This window comes from Phyllobates terribilis, unplaced genomic scaffold (genome assembly GCF_046119375.1).
Source record: "Phyllobates terribilis strain yellow unplaced genomic scaffold, ASM4611937v1 Scaffold_4__5_contigs__length_816908805, whole genome shotgun sequence".
In the NCBI taxonomy this organism is placed as follows: domain Eukaryota; kingdom Metazoa; phylum Chordata; class Amphibia; order Anura; family Dendrobatidae; genus Phyllobates; species Phyllobates terribilis.
Window position 1 is genome coordinate 474,093,721 of NW_027362764.1, and position 12,140 is coordinate 474,105,860.

The 12,140-nt window shown below is 44.0% G+C and overlaps 1 protein-coding gene across 1 annotated transcript in view; it reads left to right on the forward strand.

Annotated features, from left to right (window-relative positions):
- The first annotated feature begins 1,016 nt into the window (after positions 1-1,016).
- The window catches only part of BPHL (biphenyl hydrolase like), a 62,680-nt gene continuing 51,556 nt past the window's right edge, over positions 1,017-12,140 (forward strand). Inside the window, exon 1 of the mRNA XM_073678698.1 lies at positions 1,017-1,184. Coding sequence (XP_073534799.1) covers positions 1,084-1,184 — 101 coding nt within the window. The 5' untranslated portion in view covers positions 1,017-1,083. The remainder of the gene's footprint in view (positions 1,185-12,140) is intronic.

Here is a 12,140-nt window from a genome sequence, read left to right on the forward strand (position 1 = left end):
ACATCCGCATGTCCCTGGCAGGAAAAACGCATGTACAATCCGCATGTACAATCCGCATGTACAATCCACATGTACAATCCGCATGCGTTTTTTCTGCCAGGGGAGATGCAGAAACGCTCAGGAAAAATCCGCAGCATTTCTGCATCGTGGGCACATAGCCTAATAGAAACACATCACCACTTCTGTATTTATCACCCACTCCTGATTTTGGCTTACAAATACTGAGGTAAAATACTGACCAAATACTGAACGTGTAACCGTGGCCGTATCTGCGTACTTGCACCGACCTGGAGAATCCTAATGGCAGGTCAGTTTTGCCACATAGTGACCATGGTAAATACAAAAAAAAATAAACAATTGCAGAAATGTATTTTTTTTTTGCAATTTCAACTTGCTTGGATTTTTTTTCCTGCTTTCCAGTGCATCACATAATAAAATAAATGGTATTTTTCACAAGTACAACTCGTCCCGCAAAAAAATAAGCCCTCAGATGGCTATGGGGACGGAAAAATAAGAGAGTTATGGCTCTTGGAATAAGGGAAGGAAAAAACAAAAACGCAAAGACGGAAAATTGCAAGGTCATGAGAGGGTTAATGAGCAACTAAACTTTAGTAATAATGTAATATTAAAGCCCTAAAAATTCCCTACAGATTGGTGGGGGTCCAGGTCCTGTGGCGCCTAGAATTGTGCAAAAGACCACTCAGAAGTGCGCAGTTCAATAGAAAATCCTTAGACCAAGAAGTGCACCTCTGTGAGGAGAGATTGGTGGTCTCAGCCTCTCAGGACTCGGACCCCACCAACATGGAGGGAATTTAAAGGAGTTTTCTGATCTAAACCTACATTTCTGCAGTGCCTTTATCGCACTGTATATTGTTCAGTGCTCACTGACAGGGTCAGCTCTGCGCTCTCCCCAGTGCTGTGTGCAGTAGGCATGCGCTTCCCTTCAATGCACACACGTTAATTTGAGGTCAATTATCTCCTCATACAGCAGAGTATGTACAGCAGAGAGGTGCCTGTAGGGGGCAGTGTAACAATCCACTGACCATCGGGAAGCAGAATACAGGAGGCTGCTACTGTGGTAACATGGTGCTATGTGCTGCAAGCGCTACACTGGAGTCTGCTGCTCGGCTCCTGCGCCGTGTACTGAGGGCTCCGCAGCCGCGCACAGCCCCACTGTTTTACTGGTAAGGTTTTTGTGCTTGCTGATGTTAACCCTTCATGTGCTCATGTCGCTGCACAGACGCTTTATGGAAAGTAGTGATGTACCTGACAAGCTTGTGAGGAGCCATGTGAGCATTCTCTGCGCCCTATAGACTGGGGTGTCCTGTGCTGCCTCACCTCAGCTGTGCTCTCCTCTATGGAGATGTAGTCTGTGGTAACTCGGGTGTCAGAACAGCTGCACAGCCCTCTGCACTGCCCACACCTGGGCGAATAACATGCACTGTTCCTACATCCTTTATTATACAGTAGTTGTTCACTACCGTGTTGGTAGCATAAAAATGTCCATGCTAGTTTTTGTTGGTCTCAGCAAGTTTACCTCTGAGAAGCTGCTGTCAATTGTAAGGCTATGTGCCCACGATGCAGAAATGCTGCGGATTTTTCCTGAGCGTTTCTGCATCTCCCTGGCAGAAAAAACGCATGCGGATTGTACATGCGGATTGTACATGCGGATTGTACATGCGTTTTTCCTGCCAGGGACATGCGGATGTGAAGCGTTCTTCACATGCATTTCCGCATGCGGGTTGACAAGCGCTTTCCAAGCGATTTTAGCATCACTTGGACAGTGCCTGACAACTTGGGTACACTATATAAATCCATGCAACCATCATGGATTTATATAGTGTGACCGAAAGAATGGTAAAAAATAAATCTATACTTACCTTCCGATGGCCCCCACAGTCTTGCTTCGCTCCGTCCTCGCTTGCCGGCAGCTTGCGGTACACTACACTGAAGGACCTGCCATCACATGACTAAATGACATCAGCGCAGGTCCTTCAGTCCACTGCGAGCTGCCGGTAAGCGAAGACAAGCGCACCGCGGGCCTCAGAAGGTAAATATAATATTTATTTTTTATTTTATTCTTTTTTTTACAGGTTCTATGGTACCCGGGTCTGGAGGAGAGTCTCCTCTTCACCAGACCCGGGTACCATCCGCACATTGAAACGCATGGAATCCGCATGTACAGATGACGTGATGCGGAATCCATGCGTTCCAATGCAAGAAAATGCAGCGCTTCCGCAAAATAATTGGTAGTGCTGCATTTTTAACCGCAATGATAACCCGCAGCAGAAATTTCCGCAGCATGTGCAAAGCACATGCGGATTATCATTGGGGAACATGGCAGGCCTTCTACCATGCATTTTTTAAGCGTTTCTGCAGCGTTTTTGCCGCTGCGGAAACGCTTAAAAACCGCATCGTGGCCACACAGCCTTAGGTAAGTATAGATTTATTTTTTTATTTTTTACCATTCTTTAAGGTCACACTATATTAATCCATGCCATTTACATGAATTTATATAGTGTGACCAAGTTGTCAGGCACTTTCCAAGTGATGCTAAAATCGCTTGGAAAGCGCTTGACAACCTGCATTCAGAAATGCATGTGAAGAACGCTTCACATCCGCATGTCCCTGGCAGGAAAAACGCAGGTACAATCCGCATGCGTTTTTTCTGCCAGGGAGATGCAGAAACGCTCAGGAAAAAATCCGGAGCATTTCTGCATCGTGGGCACATAGCCTTATGGTGTAATATAAGAGGTTGAGATGGCTGCCGGGGGTAGGAACGTACTGAACGTGCCCGTGTGGCCATGTTACTGCTGCTGTCCTCCTCACATTACACTACAGTGCTAACGATGCTGAAGTTGGTTTCTTATTCGGCAATTTGTTTATTTTTTTTTCTATTTTTTACAGGGTTAACAATAAAAATAAAAAATTGCAATAATAAAATACAATGCAGCGAGATGTCTTGATGTGAATATGTTTAAAAGTAGCTATAAAAGTCGGCACAAAAATGGGCATCAAAGTGGGCTCTGAAGGGCGTTGCTGAAAGGGTTAAATGACTTTGGGCCACTGATCTCACACCACTATTACATACATAGTGATGGCCCGCATCAAATTCGGATCACTCTAGACTGCTGACTTATTCGTTTTGACCGGACAACCGCTTTAAGAGGCACATACCTCTTCATGAATGCATCTTACTTCAGTGTGCGTGGCATCAAGATGGGCATACAAAACATTAGTATTGACGATTCGAGGCCATAGCCTAAACCTTGTACAGTGTAGAAGAAGTATACAGTACCGGTCAAAAGTTTGGACATTCGTGTTCTTGGAATGTGCACAGAGTAGATGCAAACTGAAGACCGTAAAACCACAAAAGAACACATAGAAACAAGGAATAAAGAAACACCTGAGAAGCAAACCAGAATATATGTTACACTTTGGATTCCTCAAAGTATCCTTCTTTTACTGTGATGACAGCTTTACACACTCTTGGCATTCTCTCAAACAGCTTCATCAGGTAGTCACATGAAATGGCTTTCCATTCATCAGTCTTGAAGACATTCACAGAGGTGCAGAGAACTTGTGGCTGCTTTAGTTTCACTTTGCGGTCCAACTCATCCCAAACAATCTCATTAAGGTTGGGTGATGGCGTAGGCCATGCCATCTGACGCAGCACTCCATCCCTTTCCCTCTTGGGCACACAGCCTGGATGTGTGATTTGTGTCATTGTCCTGTTGTAATGCAAATTATGGACCCAATAAGTGCAACCAAATGGGATGGCATGTCCTTTCAGAAAGCTGTGGTAGCCATGCTTGGTAAGTGTATATATCCTACAAAAACATGGAGTAAATAATCCCCAAATTATGAATCCTAAAAAATATGAATCGTGTTCAATTCTTGGATAAAGCGTATCAAATTTATTGTATGACAAAAAATAATTAGAAACAGTGTCAAGGTACACTCAGACCATTAGACATATAAAATAGTAGATCATGGGTGAGGACACAAAAGAATTGTGACAAAAGGACAATGTTAATCCACAATAAATGGGCATCAAGTATAATTAGTATATATCACCATTGATCCAAGTATGATTTGAAAGAAATTCAAGCACAGCATGTAATAGTAGCATTATGCCATAAGATGGCATTATTGTGCAGAGAAAATGTTAATGATATGCTAAAGTCACTCAGAAAAAATATTATGTGCATGTTTAGAGAAATAGGATGTATTTCAACATGCTAATGGAGAAATGACCACAAAAAGTAAATATAGTTACATGGCTTATACATGTGGAGGTGCGACACAGGTACTTTAGATGCAGTGACACAGAAACACAGAGCAGCCAGTACAGGGTTAATAAACAGGGGGGATTTATTGTAACAGGGTCAATCTCCACGCAGGGAGTAACAGGGGAAATATGGGGACAACAAGGGGAGTAGCAGGTTACAGGCTATAACCGATAATCCACAGTTTGGCTAGATGTACCAGAGTCGAAACGGTTGTAATCTGCAGTTTTACACTTAGCTGACTCTTGTTCTCCACAAGACAGTTGCCGGCTGATGCCGGTGTTGTTTTCTTCTGGCTTCCCTGCCTTAACAATGCTCCGTCTTCTGGCGGCAGCGGGCGGTCTCCGGTTTGACCCGCTGAGCCCCTAGTGCATAACACTGCTCCTCACTTGCTCGGCTCCACGGACCCTGCATCTCTTCTCCCTCTAGTCGGGCTTGACTCCAACTTTCAAGTCCCCGCTTTGCTGCGCAATACTCCTTTTTCTCCCTCTTCCTAGACACGCCCCTAGCTCCTCGGTCACCTGACTCCTGAGCTTGCAGTCTGTCTTCCCCCTGCAACCAGGGGCACGGCCCCGGCAGTTCCAGATCCCTTGTTCTGAATGTACTTCCCCCTTACAGAGGATTGTCGTGATGTAAGTGTGCCTTGAACTTACTTGAATAAGTCAACAATAGTGTCTCCACAAAAGCGTCTTCACACCTCCCCATTCATGGTGGTCAACCATACATGTAGAAACCATCTGCTTACCTATTATGCATCTCACAAAGACATGATGGTTGGTCCCAAAAATCTCACATTTTCACTCCTAAATCACTGTATAAATGTCCACCAATCTAATGTCCTGTCCTTGTATTACTTGGCCCTAACAACAAGTTTCTTCATCTTGTTTTTGGTCCTCAGTAGTGGTTTCTTTACATCAGTTCAAGCTAAAAGGCTTGGATCTCCCAGTCTCGTATGGACAATTGATATTGAAATGCGTCGGCTACTTGATATCTGTGCATCATTTACAGTATGAGGGCTCTTATCAGAGGTGCAGTCAGTTAGCGCTTTCAGAGACTAGTAACTATGATTAACTTATCCACTGTAGCGAAGGTAATTCATGGTCTTTCTTTCCTGGGGCTGTCTTCATGCGAGTCAGTTTTATCATAGCAATTGATGGTTTTCATGACTGCACTTGATGATGCCTTAACCCCTTTATGACGTTGGGCGTATCCATACGTCCAGATCGGTAAGTGCTTGGACGTATGGATACTTCCAGGCTGTTTTGCGCGCACAGGTGCTGTACATGCGCAATCGCCGCCGGGTGTTCAGCAATTCTGACAGCTGACACCCGCTGCCAGGAGTGGTGCCCGCACCGTTCACGGCAGTTTAACCCCCTAAATGTTGCAATCGATATCGATCACAGCATTTAGAAGGCAGGGAGGGAACCCCCTCTGCCCTTCAATCGGCGTCCTAGCGATGCCCGATCGCTGCCATGGTAACCTGATATAGTCATGTCGATATCTGGGTCACCAGGCTCTAGCAAATTAGTTAGATCATGCTTTATAACTACGATCAGAGTGCTGAAAGTAAAAGTTTCATAGTGTGACTAAGTAAAAAAAAAACTTGTAAAAATATATATTTGTTTTTAAATAATAAAAAAATAATATATAACTTTATGGGGAAAAAAAAAAGTACATATATTCAGTATTGCCGCGTCCAGAACGACCCGACCTATAAAAATCTCACACTAGTTCACACCTTTTAGTGAACATCGAATATAAAAAAAAAAAAAACTAGGCAAAAAACTATGCTTCATCATACCGCTGAACAAAAAAATGGAATAAAACGCAATCAAAAAGACGAATGTAAATAAAAATGGCATCTCTGAAAACGTCATCTTGTCCCGCAAAAAACAAGCCACCATACAGCTCCTTCCGCTGAAAAATAAGTTATAGCTCTCAGAATAAAGCCATGCAAAAACAATTTTTTTTTGTAAAATCGTTTTTATTGTATAAAAGCGCCAAAACATAAAAAAAGGTATGTGGTATTGCTGTAATCGTACTGACCCGAAGAATAAAGCTGCCTTATCCGTTTGAAATACCGTGATTCAGATGGAACCCCCGATGGAAAATTCCCTATAATGAGGCAGATGGAGGCACTGTGGATGCAGTCTGACCTGTGATCCAGCGATGCCCGTCTTTTTAGGCAAGCATAAAAGCGCCGTCGGACCGTTTTGTGCACTTCTGATAAGAAGGACAGCGCTAAACAGAGGCCAAACGGGGTCCAGAGTAACTTTGCTGCCTCATTATAGTGAACGGATCCCTCGGGGATTTCATCTGAATCATTTCACTCAGAGATTTAGATGGAAACCCTAATATAAGTGCTCAGCTTAGAGCGCAGAATAATTGTGATCCCAAACGTTATGTAAAATTTTCCTATCAAAAGCTTCAAATAAATCCACTAAAAAAGCCCCCACTCAGGTCCGACATCTGTCAGTGGAAATATAGGGGCTTTTTATGTTAATTTTAGTACAAAGGTCTTAGAAAAGCAAAATTGCTCCTCACCCCCAAAAGAAATTTTTTCTTTTCTGCTCTCCCAAATCCAAATGCTCACTCCATTCTGAGCCCCACAATGTGCCTAAACCACATTTAGCCTCCACATGTTTGGCATTCCTGTAGTGATGAGAGCCCACCTAATTTACAGATGTGTGTCTCCAGAAGCATGAGCTGAGGACTACAACGTACTGGGCACTACAATGACCATTTTGCAATTTTCACTCGTCAACATCCCACTGCTAGTTGTTTCTGGAAAAGACCATTGGAGTCAAAATCATCACTACACCTGTAGATAAATTCCCAAAGGGGTATAATTTCCAAAATGGGATCACTTGAGGAGGACTCTGCTCTTCTAGCACTTAGGGGCTCTGTATATGGAGTCTGCAAACTATTCTGGGAAAACCTGTGCTCCAGGAGGCAAATAGCACTCTGTCCCTCCAGAGTCTCGCCGTGTGGCTAAGCAGTACTGTACAGCCACATATGGGGTATTTCCACGTTCAGCTGAAATAGTGTGACACATGTTGGTGCCATTTTTAACCACTTCCCCTGTGAAAATGTAAAATCTTAGGCAAAAACAAAATTTTGGTGGTAAATATGTAATTATTTTTTCTTCACTGCCCAATGGTATAAAATTCAGTGACATACCTGTGTTATCAATATGATCACTGCACCCATAGATTAATTCATTGAGAGGTGTAGTTTGTAAAATGGGGTCACTTATGGGGTGTTCTGCTGTTCTGGCACCTCAGGGGCTCTGCCAATGTGACATGGCACCCACAAACCTTAACTGTAAGCTTATGTGTACACGTTTTTGCGGCGGGTTTTCCACGCGGAAACGCACCAAAAACGCTAGGTAATCCATGTGCCAGCTAATGCAATGACAATCCTGAAGTGCTGTGCACATGATCAGGAATTTTCCTGACAGGATTGTCATTGCGTTTAAATCTGCAGCATGTCCATTCTTTGTAGCGTTTCTGCAGCGTTTCCCACCCATTGAGTTCAATTGAACGCCAGCAAACCCGCTGGTATAAATATATTTGCGGATTTGCTGCGGTTGTTTGCTGCGTATTTGACTCAATTCAAGTCAATGAGTCAAAAACGCACAAAGAATGGTACCCGGGACAGGGAAGAAGACTACTCCTCCCATCATCCGACCGCCGCTCCCGCTGATAACAGCTGGAGCAGGCGCGGCTGAGGGGAGAAATAGTCTCCTCAGCCAGCGTCTGTGCGAGGTTGTTAAAAAAAAAAAAAGAAGTAAAAATCAAGCGTCCTCCCGATGTCCCCCGGCGACCCAATCACCCTGCAGCCGACAATACACTGACCAGAGCGCGCTCGCTCCCAGCAGTGTACATCGCTGCTGCCGGGACTGAGTTAAGCTGAGTTCATCAGCTGAGAGCTCTGGGGCCTCATTTTACGGCACCGGTGCTGCGTGGAAATTTTCTGACGAATTTTCCCACTAACACTGATGTAGTAAATGAGGTCACTGTTGCTGATCAGCTGATCTTCAGCTGATGAACTCCGGTGAACTCAGTCCCAGCAGCAGCGATGTACACTGACAGGAGTGATTACACTCCTGTCAGTGTATAGTGCTGTCTTCTACAGCAGTCACATCAGTGATTGCTGATGTGGCTGCTGTAGAAGTGAACCGGATCGCTGTTGGACACTGCGATTACATGACGGTGGACAGGTAAAGGATATGGTTGTTTTTTATTTTTGTTTTTTTTTACAGGAGACGAGGGATTCGGGGACTATGCGTTAGTTGATTATATGGTGTTATTTATTTTTAAATAAATTATTAAAACCATGTGTAATTTTAGTTAGATAAAAGACTTTATTCTGACCGTAGAAATTGGGAGAACAGCTGAGTAAAATGGCATAGAAAAACTTTATTGTATAAATATTAAAAGACAGTACATCACTTTAGTAGCAATCACATATAGATAGGACAAGCGGACATATAATCCCTCATATTGCATATAAATAGGTCTAAACAGAAAGTTCGTCCCAAGGGTCAGAACATGGTGCTAACATTGAGGCAGGGAGAGGAATATGTAGTTGAAATAATTAGAGATCACTCCCATGTGGGTTGTATACTCCCAAAAATCAAGTTGCACCAGACTCACCCGGATAGAGAGGGACCCCAGACCTGCAAAAGGTGGTGCAGGGATAGGACGCAGGGTTAGAAAAAGCCTCGACGCACGTTTCACCGGTATTAGGACCTGGCTTTCTCAAGAGGCATCTATTATAGTGCTACCAGGACCTTTAAATACACCCCTTTGTGTGTCACATGACGCATCATGCGACAATCCAATATGGCCGCCGAGTGATAGATGACGTGCGGCGCATGCGCAACGGCGTCACCCACACCGCGCACGCACCGCATCCGTCATGACATCGGCGCGCGGCTGGAAAAGAAAATATTATTTGCATAATAATTTGGAACACAGTGTATTTTTCTACTATTTACTACTCTTAAGTGTGAAGACTGTGGTCTACTCTGATTGATCTAACATCAGAGAGACTTTGATGCAAGGTGTCACCCCTTCCCTTGTACTTGGATATTGGGCTTCATTCACATCGCCAGTATTATAATTTATTTCCTATAAGGTATTGGATTTTTTATACCAAATAATTTTGCTATGATGCAGTTTGATATGTATGGGTATTAGGGTGTGAGTGGAGCATTTATTGGAGCCTTCCCTATTATTTGGACCATCGAGATCATTTCATGCATGATAATGCCCCATCTCATGCTGCACATAACACATCTGCATCTCTGGCTGCTATGGGCATAAAAGGGGACAAACTTATGGTGTGGCACCGATGCTCCCCTGACCTCAACCCCATTGAGAACCTCTGGAGCATCATCAAAAAGAGTGTCTATGATGGCGGGAGGCAGTTCACATCTAAGCAACAGCTCTGGGAGGGTATTCTGTCCTCATGCAAAACAATTAAAGCAGAAACCATCCAAAACCTGACAAATTCAATGGACGAGAGAGTTCAGAAGCTCCTTTTGAACAAGGGGTCCTATGTGCAAATGTAACATCACCTAGAATAAAGTTTTGAGTTGAAAACTGTTTGATTTCAGTTTGTAATAACCTGCTAATGCTTATAATTTCAAAAATGACCATTTTTTTGTTCTTTATTAAAATGAAAAGGTTGAAAACTGCTGTGCATAATAATTTGGAACATGCATTTTGAGTGCAGTTTGAGCTTTTTTTTTTTTTTTTTTTTAAATATACTGTTATCATAGGCAGTTTGTACAAAAACCTTTCAATTGTACTCTAATAGTTATTTGACTGGAAAATTACAATGACTGCAATTCATATAGGTAATTTGGGAAAATCTGAGAAAATATTATTTGCATAATAATTTGGAACACAGTGTATGTAAATATCATAACATATTTCTGATCAATCATAATTCCCAATATTGGGAGAAAATCCACAGAAGAGGAAAATATATCTCATACTTGGCGAGTGGTGTAAAATGGGGAAAACTGATGACATCATAGGTGCAGTAACAGCTTATATATCAAGATCTTCATTGCTGTCAGAAGGTGGAAAAGATCCAAAGTAAAAGTCGTCCATAACAGACGCTCATCAGAAATACAGATCCCAGAGCACAGTCACTATGAAGAAAAGGATGAGTACTAGAAAATAAAAAATAAAATAAAAATATTAGAAAGATAAAATAAAAACATGACCCCGTAGTCCATGATGGACAAAGCATGGTCTGCAGGAGAGCAGACAAAATCAAACATAATCGAATATTATGTCTCAAAGGAAGGACGAGAACCCCAAATTCTCATTGAGGCCCCGCGGAGCCACGGTATTGAGGATTACAATCCATCTGGCCTCTTTTTGGGCCAGAAGTTGCTTGCCATTTCCACCCCGGGAGCCCAGATGTAAAACATCAATGCCGCGGAACCTCAGTGTCCGCGGATCACAGTTGTGGACTGCCTTGAAGTGACGCGGCAATGTTTTGAGCTCCCTGGGGTCGACCACAGTCCGAGCCGCGCCAATGTCCCACACGTGCTCACAAACTCTGATTCTTAGCTCTCTTGTGGTGAGTCCTACATAGATTAATTGGCAACCACACGTGGCATAATATATCACATTGGTTGTGCCACACGAAATATAATTGCGGATTTTAAACTCGCGAGAGCCATCAGAGGACGTGAGCGAATTACTGCACAGGACATTAGCGCAGGCCGCATAGCGGCCACAAGGGAAGCAACCAACTGTGGGTCCGCGGGACCCAAATGGATTAGTTAAGGGGGGGACATAATGGCTAGACACAAGCAAGTCACCCAGGTTATTGGCCCGCCGAGGGGTCATTTGTGGATAGCTTCCTAATACCTCCCGTAGGGAGGGCTCCGCACTGAGAACACCCCAGTGATGTGAAAGAATCCGCCGCATACTCCCCCACTCATGATTGTATGTGGAGATGTAGCGGATTCTTTCCGTGGTCCCCTGTTTTGATGAACTCAAGGGGTAAATTAGATGGTCACGGAGTGTATTCCGTGCTCTTGCATAGCCACGGCCGATGGAGCGATTACTATAGCCCCGCTGCCTAAACCGTTCTGCCAGATCTGAAGCCTGTCTTTCAAACTTGTGATCAGTGGAGCAGATCCACCTCATCCTTAGGAACTGTCCAACCGGGATGGCACGAATCGTGGAAGGATCATGTGCAGAGGCTGCATGTACTAGGGAATTGACCGAAGTAGGTTTTCTAAAGACATCAGTCTGAATAGTGTGGTCCTCACTCACCTCCAGACTGATGTCCAAAAAGTCAATCCATTTATGATGATATATATGTCATCCTAATAGAGCGATTATTTAAATTAAGCTGCGTCATGAAATCATTAAGCTCCGCCACCGCCCCCCGCCAAAAGAATAAAACGTCATCGATGTATCTAAGCCATGACACGACGCGGTCGGCGCCCCGGACGCCCTCATCGCCAAAAATATCTCTCTCCCAGGACCCTAAGAAGAGATTGGCGTACGAAGGCACACAGGCCGCCCCCGTCGCCGTGCCACGCCTCTGTAGATACACCGTATCTTTAAATAAAAAATAATTATGGTGGAGGACGAAGTGGAGGAGCTCAAGGATAAAATCACGAGAAGGGCCGCCCAAATCGGAAGCCCCAAGGAAGAGGCAGACCACAGACAGGCCCAGATCATGGCTAATACACGTGTAAAGGCTCTCAACATCGGCCGTGACCAGCAAGATGTCATCCGTCACAAGGACGCCGTCGACGCGTCTCAGGACATCCATCTTGTCCTTGATGTATGATGGGAGTGTCTCCACAAG